Below are 19,670 nucleotides of genomic sequence, written 5' to 3' on the forward strand. Positions count from 1 at the left end.
AGACGAAACACAAGTCCATATGAAGAGATCATTTAAGTAGGAGAAGTAGTAGTTCCAGTTCACGCGAAGAGATCATCTACGTAAGTACCAAATTTTACAAAAGAAAAGTGGAACCATGTTTAGTACTGTATGAAAAGAAAAAATAAAATCTCCCTTGGCATCATCTGAGAAGCACAATTAGACTTCAAAGGGAATCTTAAAAACCAATAAGATTATTATCATCCAATTGTTACAAAATACGTTACGTACCTTATATGGACCAAATGATAAATGCCCTTTTACTAAATTTACTATTGGACTAGTAGGGTTGACAATGGGTCGTGTCATGTCGTGTCCTGTCTGGATGCTCAACTCAAATCCAATCCATTTAATAAACGTGTTCGAGTCATGTTAAATAGATTACTAACATGTTTAAGAGGAGGCTGAATTCAAAATACATATGAGAATTAGACTAAGGATATCGACTTAGGCTAAGGACTTTCATTTGGGTGGGATGAAATCTACTACCCTATACCACATATTTATTATTATTAATAAAAATTAAATAGTAAATGTGTCAATTAGGTCATTTCGAGAGTTGGTGGGTTATCTTTAAATTCACTAGTTTATTAAGAGCGTTTCCAACGGTTGCCCAAGCTAGGGAGGAGGGAGCCCAAGCCTAGGTTTTGCGTTCAGAGGCCAAATTTGCTGAGCAAGAGGTGGGTCCCACTGAAACCGAGGCAAGCAGAAGGTGAAATGAGCCCGAGGGCTCTTGGCCTTGATCGCGTCAACACACAGGTTTGAATTTTTTACCTTAAACTTCCTTGCGCTAGTGTCGGCCTTGCTTTACGCGGTAACACCTACCACGTGGCGTGTTTGGTCACTCAATCTTTTTTTTCCTCCAATCCAAAGGCTACCCTTTTTTTGGCTTAAAAATTCTTGAAAAAATTTGAAATTATTTTTTTAATTACCAAAAAATTCTGGAATCTTTTTCTATAAATACCTACCAATGTTGTTCACTTTTTTCAACATCAAATCCTCATACATTTTCTTCTCCTTCTAATATTATTCACTTTCTACACAAAAATTTATTCACTTTCAATTTTCATTTTTATTCACCATCTTATGGCATCTTCCATCAAAGCTGGAGGGACGTGGACAACCATTGAAGATGTTCTGTTGTGTGAGTGTTGGGTCCAAGTTGGTCAATGTCCGATCACGAGCAAAGAGATGAAATTCTCTCATATGTGGAGAAAAATTCATGTCGAATTTTGTGAAAGATCGCGTTCAGCTCATACGGAAATGGCCTTGGCTAGTAGGTGGAAAATTTTGAATAAAGAGTTGGGGAAATGGAGAGATGTGTTGGCAAAAGCAAGGGACAACCATCGAAGCGGCGAAAATCTTGGCAATGAGGTAAGTTATTGGTAATTTTCGTTTTGTATTAAATTAGTTGTAATTCTTGTCTTTTATTTAATTACTAGTCTTTCGTAATTAGTTGTATTGCTTTTCTTTTAGTGAATAAAGAAATCATTCAATAGAATACCTTTTTATTCAACACATTGCATACATCAAACTAAAGCATAATAAAAAAATAAATAAAAAACACAACGTAAACGTAATTAAAAATAAAACACAACCAAAGCAAATTCAAAACAAAAAACAAGTAAAGCATACATCACCACAAAGTAAAATTAAAAACAAAGCATCTTCACTTTACTTCATTCACCGTCATTGCCTCTAACCGCCCATAAGTGCTCCATCAAGTCAACTTGACATCATTCATGAATATAAGACAATTGCATCTCCGTATATCGATCAATCATAAGGTTCATGAAACGACCGTTCCTAACCAACGGTTCATGCTCCAGTGGTTGTCCATTTATTCCCATGGGCCTTTCATAAATTCTTGTCAAGGTCGTATTCATGGGATCAAGTTTGAATACGTCTAGAGCATCATAATCATACTCATCCTCCACAATCATATTATGGAGGTTGATGCACGTCATCATAATGCTCCAAAGCACTTCCTTATTAAACATACGTGCATCACCCCTAATAAATGCTCACTGAGCTTAGAGGATACCAAAACACCTTTCGACATATTTTCTGTAACCCTCTTGATATGTAGAAAATAAATTTTCCTTCTCCGATAGGGGATGCAGAATTGATTTGACAAATGTGGTCCACCTCGTGTAAATGCCGTCTGCTAGATAATACTCATTCCAGTAGACGGTATTGTTGATTTCATAGGTGATATTTGGGGCTTCACCTCTCAAGATATCATTGAATACTAGGGATTGACTCAGCACGTTCAGGTCGTTTTGAGATTCGACTACTCCGAAAAAGGCATGCCAAACTCATATATCGAATCTAGCAGCGGCTTCGAGAATGATACTTTTTTGCCCTTTCCTATTCCCATAATCTCCTTGCCAGACAGTTGAGCAATTCTTCTATTGCCAATGCATACAGTCGATGCTTCCAATCATGCTTGGAAAACCTCAAACTTCAGCTTTCTGTGGAAGCCATTTGGGAAGATAGTCACTGGTGTAAAGAGTTTTGATTGGATCACATAATCTGATCAAGCTCTCTAGAGTAGTGGACTTCTCTATCCTAGCAATCTCATCCACCTGATCAACAGATGTACCATACACCAGCATTCGATATTAGCTGTAAGCTTTTGCTCTGGAAGAAGCCTTAAAACCCCAACAACATCACACTTCTGAGCGAAGTATGTATCGTAATTGCAAACATCATGCATAACTTTTGAACAAATGAGGTTGCATTCTATATCGCCCTCGAAAATCAACATTAGAGTACATAGAATTTGGGATAAAGTAATGCCTATGTCTGTCCACGTTCGAGCCACGACCGACTTATGAACCACGGTGGCAGCCTTGCCTTGATAGATCAAGCATACCCACTGCACCCTTTTTTCTTCAACTCGTCTACACCTTTTTTCTTTAATTTCTCGCTCTTGCCTATCCAAGCATCTCGTTATGTCTGACATTGAGAGTGGAGTATGAAATCTAAAATATGAGAAATGAAAAGATAGAGAAGATCTGGTGTGAGAGGTATGAGTTGAGCCTCTAGTTTTATAAAGAAATTTAGAAGATAGAGATGACACGTGACGTAATTTTAAGGGTGAAAATCTTATATGAAATCTGATATTTGTATTTTATAATAAATATCGACACGTGACACCCAAGAATCTTATCCTAAAATCTTATCTGAAATTTGAGATTTATTTTTTAATAAATATCGACATGTGACAATGAGAATCTTATTCGAAAATTTTATCCAAAAATTCATTTGAATTCTGAGATATGAATTTTATAATAAATATTGACGAGGAATCCAAAATCTTATCAGAAAATCTTCTAAAATTAATTATTTAGGTATAAAAATAAAAATAAAAGTAAAGTGAATAATATTTGTCATTTATGTGATATAGTTAAAACACTTTTGTCTTTGAAATTATACTATTCATATAAATAGTATCAGCCTTGTCTCTCTTTGTCCTTTGTCATGACAATTGGGTGGTGTCATGACGAGTTGATCCGAATTTCACCGCAATTTTAATTGTGTTAATTGAGCAAATAAAAGCAGGATACGGACAAGAACCGTTAGCGCAAATTCCCCTATTTGGCCTAAGACCTTGTGGTTTACCATCGATGATTGGGTAGCGGCTGGACATGAGGAGGAGCAGAACCACTGCTTTGGGACAGAATGATACAGTTACAGTGGCAACTGTGGCATCCTCTACACCTTGCACCAAAAAAACCCCTTGGAAATTTTAGCAGACCACTAATTTGCTTTCTATCTCCCCATACTCTTCTCAGTTGCACCAATTCCAAATCCAGCTTAAGCTCCAAAGTTTCTTTCAAGTGCTTTTGTAACAAAACTGAAAACACCCATGAAGCCTCTTCTCAGGTTCAACTCCGCTCATTTTTCTTTTTGAACTTCTCTTTTTTATATATCTGATATTTTCTCAGAGGATTTTTATGCGTTAATGGTGAATTCATTGTTACAACTGGCCTGTCAACCATATTCTTTTGGGTTCTTTGGCTTTTTTTGTTCTTGAACCAAGCATGAAATGAAATGGGCTTCTTTGTGATTCTAAATTGTAGGGATTCTCGGTTTTGGCAGCAGATGCTCCATGGGACCATGGAAGTTTATGGAGCACTATGGCTTTCTATATGTTCAGTTTGCACATTCCTCTGAGTTTTGGAGGGTTGTCTGTGGTTGCTCATGTATTGCGTGAACCCATTCTTGATCCACAGATAGAGGTGAGTTTGTTTCTTGATTTGTAAGATCGACCTGGCGCAAAAATGCCTTTTTACACTATTCGATTCTCGGAAGAATGGGAAATGTTAGAGGATACTTACACAAAATGCTTTACCGAGAAGGGCGATCTTACTTCCCTTTTCATCATTTAACATTGAAATGTAGGTGTCGTTTTTCGGGGCTGAATTTGGATTTGTTTGTCTTCTGTCCTTGTGTATGGATTGGCATATGCTTTATTGAGGCTAATGAACCACCCTATAATCAAGTAGCCCATCCAGTCCTCTCTTTACATCAAACTTAGGATTCAAAACTCAAAAACGTGACAATGGTTACGAAAGTACATGGTTCTGTAATGCAGAGATAGGAATCTCATCAGCATCTTCGAAGTACCAATTGAAATTTGAAACAAGCAACAATTAGCATCTCGTGGCATAGCATTGTTCTCACGCCCATAAGATCTGTAGTTCAGTAGATAACTCTCTTAGTAATGGGATTTCATGGATTCTGTTCTGCACTGATACCTAATTTGGGCAAGTTCATATATGGACTGTCTAGCATTTGAACAAACTTTAGCCTTGCATTAATAAAGTTGCACACTTATAACGCATGTTGGTTTCCTTTTTTGGATATTGCAGGCAATATCATTGCTTGGAGCTCAAATTTTAGAGCTCATTGCAGCTCTAGTTCTTCTGCAGAGCACTGCTAAGCCACAATATAAGTTTGTGGATTTCTTTAAAGCTAACAAAGTATCAGAAGAGAGGAGCTGGCTGTTGGCATCAGCTGTAGGATTTGGGTTTCTATTCATGTTGGTTTTCCTTACTTCCTTCCTTGCTGATAGTGTTGTTGGGCCCAAGGTTCGCTTGATAAATTTAACTGCTTATGGTTTTCTGCTCTTGTTATAATATTTCATGTACTTTCTCATCCAAGAAAAAAAAAGGCAATCAGAAACTGGGATAAGTACCTTTTTCTACAATTGGCTTTATTTTTCAGAACTGTACGTTATTATTATTTTTTTTTCCCCTAGAGCATACGTCTATAATGTCATACAAATGATAGAAGGTACAATGATTAAGGTATCCAAATATAGTAAATAAATGGTTTTTGAGAATAATACAACCAATCTGATGATGGATGAGATCTCATAGGAATTAATGATGAGTTGCAGGAAGGAGGTTGTATCCTTCATTTCACATGATTCATAGTGCATAGAGAATTTGAGAGATGAAACTGTATAGGGGACTGATTCTCATTGACTTGATAACTCTAGGCTCACAATGGTTTCACTAGCCAAAACTGAACAAACTGACAACTGGTCTGATGACTCGGTTTGCTGTGATGATACAGCAGCTAATATAAAATGGTTTAGTGCTTGATAAAATGTTTCTGATATTAATTTTAATTTGATTTCACTATTTATGAGTAAGTGGCTGTGGTTTGATTTTAACTAGTTTAGAATCATATAGTGCTCGGTAGAAGAGGCTTTTACAATTGGAATTAAGGATTTTCCACCTAAGTTAAAATGATCTCACAACTGCATCAGACAACAAGTAAAACATGTTTTGAAAGGGCCCAAGAATAATTGAATAAGGGGATAAAGGCCTAATCTAACTCACTGGAAATTTCCCAAATCAATCTTGCATTGAAATTAGAAAAAGATTTCTTGATTTAGTATATCTCTTATTTCGTCGTTCTTGACCCTTTTCAATCTACATGTTCCAATGCAATTTAACCCTTAACTCTAAGCAGTTGCTTCAACAATGTGTATCATCTGAGTCCTTAATGCAAGTAAAAAAACTTCCAAAGAAGTTGGCTCATTTTCTGGCTGTTGTAGAGTTTCCTATAAATTGTTTTTGCCTTTTCAAATTGTTCTCAAGTTCTTATTACAGCTCATTTATATTTCTCTAAATAAATATATCATTGATTTAGTAATTTTATGGAAACTCTGTTCCTCTTTCAAGTATTTATTTTGCACCATATCATTGCAGGCTATAAACAACCCTGTACTCAAAGAAATCCTGGTAAGCAGCAACATCTCAAAAGCTGCTTGCGTCCTTGTATATTGCATTGTAACTCCCGTGCTGGAAGAAACTGTTTACAGGGGATTTTTATTAGCGTCGATTTCGTCCGCTATGAAATGGCAGTCAGCAGTTTTGATAAGCTCAGCTATTTTTAGTGCAGCTCACTTGTCTGGTGAGAATTCCTTACAGTTGTTCATCATTGGTGTGTGCTTGGATGCTCTTATTGTTGGACTGGAAACTTGAGATCACCCATTTTAATACATTCCCTGTACAACGCCATGACTCTAATGATAACATTCTTATCTTGAATTTCACATTTAAGTCTCCACACTTCTTTCCTGTTTCTTGAAAGTGAACCTTCTTTCATTTCTTAGGAGTCAGGTAATTGATACTATGGCTTTGAACTTAACAGTGCTCACTTGATTTTCTGATCAATGTTATTAAATCACACAATTGGTTTGAGCCTCACAATATGCAATCACATAGTTGAATCTGTCAGTTTTGATACTAGAAACAGGCATAAGACTCTTCTCCACTAGTGCATTTTCTAATAAATGAAAAACTAGGCTCACATAAAATATTACTGAATAAACATGAATTGCATATTCTCCTCCCTTTTTGATTCCTTCTTTGGTTATCCTTGAAAGCCAAGTCTTGAAGTTGGTTTTGCCACCCAATCAGAGATGGATGCCATAACATAGGATTGTCATGATTCTTCAGGTCAACTGAAGATCATCGCGAGTGATTTCATATCGTCTAGGCTTCAACTAGCCCAAGAGCTTACTTTCCTTCTCTGTTTATTCTTCTCTTCAAGATTTCTATGGCATTTAGCATTCAACTCTCCGAATCCACATACGCAGTCATGTTCACCATAGAATGTCATGTATGCTAAAATTTCTAGCAGGGTGAAAATACTGTGTTTTTTTCTTGCTGTAGTTGTGAACTTGCAGGCCAGCTAAACTTGAATGTTGATAGATGACTAGACCGCTGGTAACAGTGATATTCTGGGCATGTCCTGTTCATTCTAGAATTATGCATGCAAATAGGAGCCTTAATGTAGAACAGGCAGACGTTTAGCCCAGAAAGTTTTATTTGGTTGAAAGCCGACAAAGTTTAATAATGTAGTAACATTATAAAATACAATGACCCACACCAAAAAAATAACACACAATATATAGTTAATAATTCTTATTAATTCTTAATAACTTAGTGCTTCTCAACTTAGCGCTTCGACAGAGGAGATTCTTCTTCTTCTTCTAGGTCGTTGCTGTGACTTCCAGCAGCTAATAGAGCTACCAAATAAAAGGGATAATAGGTGATGTAATGAAAAGTAGGTGTTGTATTTGGAAAGAAGAGTGGGCTGAAAAGTATGAAGACACTGTAAAGAAAGCATATTCCGATGACCAGCACCACGATCGAAAGCCAACGAAGGTTGCTTACGACCACATAAACGCCAGCCATAAAGGCTAAGGACAGCATGCCAAGCGCAATCCCCAGCAGAGGCATTACCAAACGAAGAGCTGTGAACACCAAAATTAGGTCTCCCACTTGTGCCCAAATGAGAGTAACTGCAACGAAGATGGAGCTATACATAGCTATGGTGTTACTGATCACAAACACTTGGAACATAACCTTGGTTAGCAAGGTTGCTTTGCCCTCGTGAGGACCGGAGTTATTGTAGCCACCCGGCATTGTGAAACCAGCTGCAAATGTCACTGTAGCTACAAGTGTAGTTACCAGCAATAGAGTGTTCACCCTGTCCTTGTAACTTTCCTTGTTAGGAAACTGTAACTCCATGCGGTCTGCTCTACAAGAATTTATAATTTCATCTCGGACATCTTGACTCATAGTTGCGACATGTCCATCGTTGTCTCCTACATCATCTTGCTGTGGACTCTGCACATTTGTCCGCAAGAGAACATGCAGAGGCTGAGCTCGCTGCGCACCGCCAGATTTCAGTGCTACCCATGTTAGCCTCTGTATGGTGGGACAGAAAAATCATATTCATTGTCAACAAAAACGAAACAGATGATATAAAATAGAACTGGGCTACTTCCCCTAAAACAAATATAGCAGACTTACCCCATGAAATGAAGCAACAGCTTCCATAGTGCACTCTGCAATGTCAAGAGCTGTCATGCCTTCATTGTTCAAAACCGTTAAGTTGGTCTTTTTGTCCCATGTGAAATATTTCACAACTCTTGGATGCCGATAAATTGTTGCCAAATGTAAAGGGGTATTTCCCTCCTTATCCTGTTGGTTTATCAACATCTGAAACCCATTACCTTCTCTTAGAAAATAGTTAACGAGGGCATGTTTTCCAAACTTTGCTGCAAGATGGAGTATATTTTGGCCATCTGAGTTTGGCAATTCCTTCGAAGCTGGAAAATGTCGAAGCAGCTCTTCAACAATCTTGTCATGACCTTTGCTTGATGCAGAATGGATCGGGAGGAAGCCACTAGTATCTGCTTGATTAGAGTCAGAGGGACATTTGTCCAAGAAGAAGCGAACCCCTTCGAGATAACCAGTTGATGCTGCATAATGAAGTGGGGTCCTTCCTTTCTCATCTGTTACGTTGATGGTAAATCCCATGGTTGATATTATCTCCAGGAGCTCTATCATCAATAATTGAATCAAGTATACAGATTCAGAATGATATAATTACAATGAATTTGTTTTTTTCCCCTTGGGTAAATGTAATACGAATGGAATCTTTTGCAGTTTACACAAGTTTTGACAAAAAATTTAACCTTTAAATTAGAATGAATTGAAAATAGTTTTTTATTCATCGTCCTTATCCTTTTTAGTCTCTTCCAATGATGTTCTCTTAGTATTCTTGCTATTTAGAGGATCTACAATCATTCTCTTCATTTTTTAGTTAAAATTTAGCTAAAAGCACAGAAACGCTATTTTAGGAGCTCTCTATCAAATTTTAAGTTCAATCTTACAACCTAGTTTAAGGAATCATAAATGCTTTAATTCTTTTTTAATTCAACATAAATGGTCCATCTTCTCTATATAATTATAATAATAATAATAATAATAATAATAATAATAAAGGGCAATAGTTTAAAATATTTATTAAATAAGACAGCATTAAATTATTGGGAGCCATTAAGAGTTCATTCTCTCTCCTCATATTTAGGAGCTCCTAAAGGTCTCCCTATTTTAGGAGCTGGATAGGGAGCATAGTTGGAGGTGGGTTTTCTCACTTACCCCCTAAATTCTATCTAAAGAGGTGGTTTAGGGAGTCCATTGCGGGTGTTCTTGGATCTGGCCACTTAATTCTTGCGTTGGTCACAGACTCAGTCCAAGCCTCGAGACTCCAAATCCAAAATTCACCAAAAAATCATCTTAATTCCAAAAAAATCACCGAAACATACTACGTACGATCTCTTTATAACATGCACTTTCATTTCGTGATCTCATATTCGCAATTTAACCCCAAAAAATTTCATTTCCAAGTTACACATAAAACTGAAAAATGAAAACTAAAATCAAGTACACAACAGCTTTTGTTCAACTTTCACTTTTAATTTGTTTTGAAAACTAAAATTAGTTTCCAAACAAGTTTTCAATTCTTAGTTTTTGAAAAATGTAAACTGAAAACTAAAATGATTATCAAACAGACCCTTAATTACATATTATATTGTTTTAAAATTGGGTCATAACTGGTTTGATTTAAGGAATTAAGCATGGCTATACGAAACTAAAATATAATGAAACACAGATTTTGGGCATCAAGAGCCAGTTCAATTGCATCTACTAAGACACAAACAACCTATAGCTAACACTTGTCATTCTTCAAACCCATCATAACTCTATATTCCAATGATATATCAGCAAATTGTTGGTGTAGTGGCTCGATACAAGATATGATGTGAAAGTCCCACATCGAAGAATACAACAATAATCTACAGTTCAAATATAGGTGCTCCAATCCTAATTGCACCGAGGTCTTAAGTTAAAACCACACACCTAGTGTCCATTAGGCCTAACCCAACCCAAGTATTGTGCTTAGGTGGTTAAGGTGTGGACAATCTCGGTGTATGGTTTGTTGAGATCTTCATCTTGTGAGATAGATTGTAAAGTGAGGAAAAATGTGTGGTAAGTTTTAGAAAACTTAACATTCTTTGATTTGAATTAATTTTTACAAGGATTATCTTTCATTAATGATCTAACAAGTACACAGTTCGGATTGTGAGATAGATTGTGAAGTAGGGTAAAAATGAGTGCTTAGTGCCTTATTAACTTACTAATCGGTTAGTGCTTGAGCGCTCTTGTTTGTATATTATTAACGCTCAAGAAAAAAGGATCACATTTTTTGTGCTTGTGGTTTGACCCATTTTCCACTTAGTCTCTGTCATTTCAATTTGGACAATTTTAGTGTTGTAGTTTTGTTTAGTTAGCAATAAAGTTCTAAAACCCTTATATATTTTCTTTTAATAAGAGCGACAGTCTAAATTATAAGGGGGAGGGGGGTTTCTCATACACACAATATCAAAGTGCATGGGGTTCAAACATAATACCACTGGTCTACAAGTCAAGGTCCTTTTATACTAGGGTAGATTCTGATGGCTTCACCCTTATATTGTTAAAAAAAAAAAAAAAACGATATTCTTACAATGTAGGTTGATTGCAAATATTTTGCAAAACAAAACATGTAGTGGTCACACATTGCTACAACAAATTTTTTTTTTTGGAGGACCTTTATTATTGAAAGGGGTGATAATATATTAAACTTACACTGTAATGACCCGATCCTTAATTAATTCTTAATTATTATTTTATTCAAGGAAATGACTAGAATACCCTCGGAATATTTTATTAGGTTAAAAGTTGACTTTTACACCAGAAAAGAATTTGGGAATTTCGATTATGCTGTTGCGTATAGCGCGATGAAATGAGTCCGTAGACGCGTAATGGGCCCAAATCCGAGTTGTAACGAGAGAGATACGATTAAATTACGTTGAGGAGCAAAATGGTAATTTCTTTGGTGCGACAGAACACCTCCCACCCCATTTTTCAGTTCAGCGGTGGCTTTCAAAAGCCACCGCCGCCACCACAGCCACGATTGTACGGATCGGACCCAAATGGGCAGGGCAGCCTCCCCTTCCCTTCCCGGTCAAGCTCTGCCGTCGAAACCACCGAATCCACTTGGAAAGAACCTAAGAATAGGCGGTTTCGCTCGAGATTTCCAGCCGTTCGTCCTCCGTCATCCGGCCACCATTTCCGGTGATCCAGGTATGGAAACTCATTTATTTCTCGAGCCCTAGCTGTTGGTTGGGTAGGATTTCAGAAATTTCAAGCGTAGATAACTCGATCTTGGATCCAAAGTGTAGCCGGATTTCGGGTTGAGATTTCGGCCAGTTTTTGGGGTAGGTCCAAGAACAAAAGTGATTCCAAATAGGGTGTTACACCTAGTGTAGGAGTATTGAGCCGTGATTTGGAGATTTTTCGGCGAAGCATTATCACTTTAGGAACCACACTCTACCGGCGCGTGTGGCGGTGCGTGGGCAGTATGGTGGGAACCACATTCAGTCCTAGAATAATCCCTTGGTCCTCACAAGCGTGTGGGTACTCGCGGATTCCAATTCGAATAACGTTTGAACCCTGAACGGATCTCGCCTAGGGTGTGATTTTCGGGTTAGCTATGTTTGAGCTTTCGGATCGTAGTTATTTTCAGATATATTGATATAGGTAATTCCAGGATCGTTTAGAATTCGACGGATTGTGAAGCGGAGTCCCGGTTACTCCAGAAATGCCAACTCTAGGGCTAGGTTTATAGTAATTGTCTAATTGTGCGATCAGGGGTAATCCGACCGTATGATCGAGACCAAACTCCCGAGACATGTGTCCTAGGCATTTTGGAACCTTTAGGGGACTCCTGAGTCATGAGGTACAAGGTTGCGGCCCGGATAGAAGCAGTATCTCCTAGGCCCGCGAGGAGGGTATTGACAGATATTAGTGAAGTGACGAATCAGAATTAGATGAAAGAATTACGTGTGGCTTGATCCCTCAGTAAGGGTACATAGGCAGCCTGAGGTTACAAGGTGCAGCCACGAGGTTAGGTAGTAAAAGGTAGTCTAGTTAAGTTATTAAGAAATCTAACACTGTTCTGGGGATGTTATAAGAATTGATTTGAGTGTCGTTAAGAGAATGATTTATTCGACTTTTTGAGTCTGGAGGCCAGAGTATTAGGTTGTTTGATTTCTTAAATATCTTTAAGTGCATGTTGAACGATTGTGATACATTTATAAATGTTTGTTGACAGGTGGAAACTTTTGAGAAATGTTCAATTTACAAGGGAGATTTTGCCAAATTTTCAGTAGAAGTCTAGCTAGTAGAAAACTTGGGTTTTTAGTTAGAGGGATAGTTTAGTCATTTGTGCCCGGCATTCGCCAAGTGTCGGACACACACAGAGTTCGGCTCAGATTCTGAAGTGGAATTTGGGTTAGTTCCTTTCATACACACACTACACGGATGCTATGACTCGAACCTAAGACTTTTCTTAGGGGACAATTGCTCCAAACCACTACACTAGTCGGTCCTTTGTATAAATTTCATAAATTAATTTGACAAAACTTATGATTTGTACTTGATTGCAGACCAAAAGAAACTATAGGATAGACTTGCTGAAATTGAAATGATGACAAGCAAAATGAAAAGGATTTTTAGGTCTAATGGTTCCTGAACTTTGATCTGATTCTTATTTTGGTCCTTCAATTTTCAAAACCATTCCTGTGGTCCTTCAACTTCAATTTCATTAAGACAAATGGTCATGCCATCAATTTTGTTATCTTTTCGGTTAAATGCAGGGGCAAAATGGTTTTGTTTTTTTGGGTATTATTTTTAATTTCCACCATCTGAATATTCCTTTCACCCAAAAAATTAAAAATAAAGGCTAAAAACTAAAAAAATTTATTCTTATCCTCGCCATAGCAGCCACAACCTCTTCAACCCAATCCCACCTAAACACACACAACCCACAACAACCACCAAGGCTTCCTCACCCTCACCATCCCACCCAGTGCCAACCCCTCTTTCCCCATGATGAAATATTCAAAAAAAAAAAAAAAAAAAATTCATCAACAAAATCGAGGATATGATATAGAGTGAGAGGCAGAGAGGGTGGGTATGGTTTAGGCGGGGGTGTGGGTTGTGGGAGCGCCATCAGTTGTTGCCAGGATAGTGGGTTAATTAGCTCAGGGTGAGGTGGAGGTTGACCATGGCTTTGTTGGATTGGAAGAAGGGAGATATATCATTGCTCGATTGTTGGTGGGTTTTCATGGGCTTGGCTTGGGAAAAGAGGGAGGGAGATATATATGTGGGGAGTGCGTGTGGGTTTGGGTGCTCCAGAAACTGCCCATGTACACAGAAGTGAAGTAGTTTTCAATTTTGACCTCAACAGTACACCATGTGCCATGCATATGCTCAAATTTAACATTAAAAAGTTAACAAAATTGATGGCAGGACAATTTTTCGTAGCGAAACTGAAATTGAAGGACCACGAGAATGATTTTGGAAATTGAGGAACCAAAATGCGAATTAGGTCAAAGTTCTAGAATCATTGAACGTAAAAGCCTAAATGAAAAATAAGTCAAACTAAAACGTAATTTGCCCAAAACTAAAAATTGCATTGATTGAGCCTTGACAAGGATTTGTGTGGCATAAAGGAAGTGGACTGCATGGATGCTAAATGGGGAATCTTTTTCACATATGGGCTCAAAACTTTAAGGGTATGCAAGATCTAATTCAATCCGTCCAAATCGACCGATTCAATTCAATTTTAATTGGTTTTGATGATTTGGCAGATTGGATTGGATTTGTAATGTTGAAAACTGAAATGATTGGATCAGATAATGGACTTATTTGTGAGAATTCAAACAAATCCAATCTAGTTAGTTTCATTGTTATTTTGCTCGTGTTAGTATTTATAATTGAAAATTTTATGAACATTTTAAGTCATTTGATGGAATTATGTTTAGTATATTATAAAACCAAAATAATTTTCTCTAGTATTTCATTCATATTTTACATTTACATCTATTAATATTTTTGTTAGATTAAATCTAACGATAAATGTTTCATATTTCATTATTGTCTTTTTTCATTATCAAAACTGATCATCCAATCCAATTCAATCTAATATCAATTTAATCATATTGGATTGGATTTAAACCTCTGATACGATTAGATTTGACTGGAAAAATCACAACCAAACTAATCATGCAAGCATCATAAATACATGCAGGCCAACGAGGTTTAGCTCAGTGGAAAAGAATATTGATTTGTTGATCAGTGGTCACAAGTTCAAACTCCTTTGACACTGGTAGTATATGTGAGAAAACTCACTCCCCTTCCTAACCCTTTCTAACTTCGGTATAAAAAATAAAAATAAAAATAAAACTTCTTTATGTTTTTTTACTGAACCAGAAAATAACTTCGTAAAAATAATTGAAAAAGCATGGAGACTTGATGGAACAATTAAACTTAGCTGATTCCATGTGTTCAGTAATTGAAATTTCAGAAGAAAAATACCTTTGTTCTTGGCCAGAATTGCAGCATGCAATGGGGACTTCCCTTCCACCGCCAAGTTCCTAGGCGACCGGTACCGTTGACTTATACACTTCACAATTCGAACATCCCCTGCTCGAATGGCCAGATACAAAGGTGATTTGCCTTCCTTATTTGCAGAAAATGAAACCGGACGGTCATGATCTGGATCGGCCACGATCAAATATGTTGCCACTTCTTTGCGGCCATTAATCAGTGCTTCATGCAAAGCCATGTTTTCCTCATCATTTTTCATCCTCAGCAACCGCATGCGGTCGTTTTCAATATCTGTGGCATTGCTTTCACCTGAACCTGGATTCCTTGATGACATATCATTTTCAATATCCGTTGCTTCTCCTTCACCTGAGCAGAGATATTTTACCATATCTAGATTCCCATCTCTGGCCGCAAGATGGAGCGCAGTGTCTCCTTGAAAGTTTTTCTTGAACAAAAGGGGCTTGTGAAGTTTTACGATCTCAGTTGCTAGAATTTCATGGCCGAAGCTCACAGCTATGTGAAGAAATGTGTTTTTCAAGGGGCTTAGTTCGCAGAGTAGCTGGATGTCAACATTTGCATCATTTGTACTCTCACGCTTGCCCACAGTCACTAGAAATTGATCTAGCCTCCCCTCAGATGCACACTTGTACAGCTTCTGGTACGGGTCTGCTATTTCGTCAAGGTTCTGGAGTTTATGTGCTTCTTTCTTCAATACTCCTGTCCACAGGCTAGCAAATCCGTCCGCCAACAGTATCCATAAGTGTTCGTGATCCAAGAGGAGCGGCGACCCCAAACCCCAGTAGATTTTGCGAACAGCATTACGTACAAGAGTCAGCGCCAATTCGAGGGCGCTTTCGAGAGTCAGCCCCACTTCGAAGAAGGGCTCCGCCATGAATGCCTTCCTAAATATAATTCTTACCTGACGAGTGAGGGCGACACTCCTTAAGTATATAGCTAGAGAACCCTTCAACCTTTGCACGGGGAGGGAGAGGGAGAGACAGAGAGAGTCTCTAACTACTAGGGGCGTTTTCGGGTGCGGTAACCGTCGGTATGTTCACGCTTCTTTCTCTGATTTGTGTTCTGGTACAACTTTTGTCCTTACGTGACCAACACATATATTATTATATTACAGTAATCAACACCCACACCCCCCACCACCACAAGAAAACCCATTTTATTTTGGAAAAAAAATTTGTGGTTAGGTAATTTAATAATATTATATTTAATTTGTTGAATTTTATTTCCTCCCAACCCCCCCACTCCACCACAGGAAAACCCATTTTATTTTGAAAAAAAAATTGGGGGTTAGGTAATTTAATAATAGGGTAAATTACAGTAAACCCCTCAATTTATAGGGTGATTTACGAGTCCATATTTGATTTTAGGGACTTTTATGAGTACATATTTAACGTCGAAAAAAATCTACAATTTGCTCCATCCATTAGCGAGATAGTTAGAAAATTCGTTATCTGCCTACATGTGGGACCCATTTTTTAATTGAGTGGGATTCCACGTGAACAAAAAACTAATAAAAAATTTATTGTTTAAATTATTTTTAAAATTTTTAATTAAAATTAAAATTAAAAACCTTACCCAGATTCTCTCTCTCTCTCTCTCTCTCTCTCTCTCTCTCTCTCGATTTCTTCCCCTTCCTCCCAATTTTTTCCCTTCTCGATTTCTTCCCCGATTTCTTCAACTGATTTTTTCCCCCTACCCAAGCGAGAAAACAAAATCGTTTTGCTTTTTTTGTTCGCACTAAAAATCAAAACTTGAAGTCTCAGACTCTCCATAGCTGAAACTACAAAGAAGCCACCCAAGGATATTGAAAGCGATGCGAAGAGAGCAGGCGTTGAAAGCCTTAGATTGGACGGTTGTCTTATTCGCGCCCTAAACAAGAAGAAAATTTCTTGTTCAGATCAAGCGAAGCCACATAAAGCTCCTCCTTTGATTGAACAAAGCCTGAAATTGGGGCTTTTTAGTGTTATGCACCTATCCTTTTTTATTCTCCGTTTATGAAACCCTTGTTTGTTTTAATAAAATAGGATTTGGCTCAGGATCGCCCATTTTTAATTTCAGGGTTTCTCTGAATTTGAAAGTTCTATCACTTGGTAGGTTTCCATACCAAGGCTCAATCCAATTAAGTCCGTAGCGTCTACCAATTTCGCCATATCCCTTTTTTTTTTTTTGTGATGTGATTAGGATCACATTATGATGCCGTCACCCTTTTTTCTTTTCTTTCATTTATATTATCTTGGAACCGTTGAATTCATTAGATACGGTTCCTATATTGAAAAGTGTTTTCTACTATTTGATTTCTTGTCTATTTTCTTTGATCTCTATCGGAGACCAGTATTTGGTCCAATCAGAAATGATTCTATCATTTCTATATCAGAAATTCAATATAGATATATACCGCATAACATATATATTATACTATATATAATATATTTATTATACTTAGATATGCCCCTATTTCTATCCGTGCAATTTTGAATACTTGAACGGTCGATTCTTCTTCTTCTTCTTTTTTTCATCTTAGCTTTCGCCTTTTTGAATGAAACCAGAGGAGTGTTTCATTATGATCTGAATTACACTTTTATCTTTCATTTTATTCTTATCCTTTTCTTAGGGCAGACCCTCTATAACATAACAAAAAAAAGGAAAATTTGAGTATTATTAATTTAAAATTTAATTACTAGCCATAACTAATACAATGGCTTTCCGTTAATTTATAATTAGAAGATAATTCTAAATAAAATATATAAAAAAAATTAAAATATATTTCATATATAATATATATGAAATATAATAAAATATCAAAAAAACATAGTACTATAGAATAGTAAAAAAAAAATCTTACTATTTAATTAAGCTAATTAAAATATTAATTATCGATAAACATATATTTGAGAAATAGATCGAAATTTAATATTCAAATATCCAATATTTTTGGAAATATTCTTTATATATATTTTTTATATCTTTATATATATATTTATTATTTTTATATAAATAATATTTCTTATGAAATAGCTAAGAATGAACAATTAATATCTCAGTAGTTTACTAAATTAGTATATGTGTACAATTTATGTTATGCGAGCCCGCTTAGCTCAGAGGTTAGAGCATCACATTTGTAATGCGATGGTCATCGGATTCGATTCCAATAGCTGGCTTTTCTCCATTTGTTTGATTTTTTACACAATTTAATTGATAATGTGAAATCAAAGTGAAAAACTTCTTTCCCTTTTCCCAAGGGTCACTGATCTATTTCTATTATTTTGTAGGAATTTCCAATTATGAATAAAAATTGGATTGGAGGAGTTCGGTCTCTGTAGAACAAATCAATTAAGATAAGAAAAAACCCTAAATTTTTATTATTTTAAATTCTTTTTATTTATATAATACAATTATTTATATACAATAAGGTACGGATATTGATACAATTCCTCTAATTATTTATTCTTTGTAATACTTCAGTAAATTTAAGCTTAATTTATCATATTTTAGTTTAGTTTTAATTTGTTTTATGAAATTTCGTAAAAAATAAGGAGTCTTTATGTCATGTTATAGAGGACCTCGTTTCAAAAAAATTAAATCGTCTGGGGCTTTACGAGGCTAACTAGTAAAAAGCCTAGAGCGGAAGCGATCTTAGAAACCAATCGCGCCCGCAAAAATCTCAATATCATATTCGTTTAGAAGAAAAAAAAATTGCGCTTTCATTATGGTTTCTGAACAACAATTACTTAAATACGTTGGATCGCGGAAAAGCCAAAGGGTGGTCGGGTTTTACTACAATTACTTGAAATGCGTTTAGATAACATCCTTTTCGATTAGGTATGGCTTGACTATTCCTCAAGCCCGCCAATTAGTTAACCACAGACATATTTTAGTTAATGGTCGTATAGTAGATATACCAAGTTATCGCTGCAAACCCGAAATTATTACGGTGAGGTGAGCAAAATCTAGGCTCGATTCAAAATTATCTTGATTCACCCCCAGCGAGAATTAACAAAACATTTGACTCTTCACCCATTCCAATATGAAGGATTAGTCAATCAAATAATAGACAGTAAATGGGTCGGTTTGAAAATAAATGAATTGCTAGTTGAAGAATATTACTCTCGTCAGACTTAACCATAACTAAAATAACAAGGGTTCGGGCAATTTTGCCCCCTTCATTTTGGCTTAAGTAAAGGGACCCGGGGTAAGTAAGGTAAGGGGTTTCATCTGGGGATTTTCTCTTATTCATGTATCATAGATCGGTAGGGTATTTTCATTCCTTGTTGATTTTGTCTAGTATTTTTCGTACCACATAAATTCGGGTAGGAATAGATAATCCATATCGAGAAAGGTCTAACTGTTGGAGTATCCATTCTTATTTGATGCATTGCAGTCAGTAACATTGGTGAATTAGTTGATTTGAGTACGGAAAGAGAGGGATTCCAACCCTCGGTAAACAAAAGTCTACATAGCAGTTCAATGCTACGCCTTGAACCACTCGGCCATCTCTCCTACATAATGATTATGGCCCAAAAATCGAGTGAATAGTGAGTCATTCATATTATTTTGGATAGGTATTATGTACATTCAATTTTAACTCTAAAAATAGAAAACTTTTCATCAAAGAAAAATCCTTCCTCGAGGTGGGGATAAAGATAAATCCTTTTTGGGAAAAATTGTAAAATAAGGATATATATCTATTCATGTTTTGAAGATGGTGTTTCCGCCCTTTCTAATATTTATACGGATTAAATCACTCAATTGAAACGAATCAATGATCGATATATATTTTTTAGACTGTGTTTAATGGATACCTTTAAATCATGATTCTAT

The 19,670-nt window shown here is 36.5% G+C and overlaps 1 protein-coding gene and 1 pseudogene across 2 annotated transcripts; one reads left to right on the forward strand and one right to left on the reverse strand.

Moving 5' to 3' along the window:
* Nucleotides 1–3,575: 3,575 nt before the first annotated feature.
* On the forward strand, nucleotides 3,576–6,595 carry LOC148917634 (uncharacterized; annotated as a pseudogene). Its single transcript, XR_016126391.1, has 4 exons — nucleotides 3,576–3,909; nucleotides 4,107–4,265; nucleotides 4,899–5,117; nucleotides 6,249–6,595. The product of XR_016126391.1 is annotated as an uncharacterized LOC148917634 (transcript).
* A 737-nt stretch (nucleotides 6,596–7,332) lies between these two features.
* Nucleotides 7,333–15,869, reverse strand: LOC148917635 (protein ACCELERATED CELL DEATH 6-like). Its single transcript, XM_089051240.1, has 3 exons — nucleotides 14,823–15,869; nucleotides 8,364–8,896; nucleotides 7,333–8,258 (listed from the first exon to the last, which is right to left on the reverse strand). The coding sequence occupies exons 1-3, from the start codon at nucleotides 15,724–15,726 to the stop codon at nucleotides 7,503–7,505; spliced, it is 2,193 nt and encodes a 730-aa protein (XP_088907366.1). The 5' UTR covers nucleotides 15,727–15,869; the 3' UTR covers nucleotides 7,333–7,502.
* Between the last annotated feature and the right edge of the window lie 3,801 nt (nucleotides 15,870–19,670).

This window comes from Prunus mume, linkage group LG4, assembly GCF_029339155.1.
Source record: "Prunus mume cultivar Tortuosa linkage group LG4, ASM2933915v1, whole genome shotgun sequence".
In the NCBI taxonomy this organism is placed as follows: domain Eukaryota; kingdom Viridiplantae; phylum Streptophyta; class Magnoliopsida; order Rosales; family Rosaceae; genus Prunus; species Prunus mume.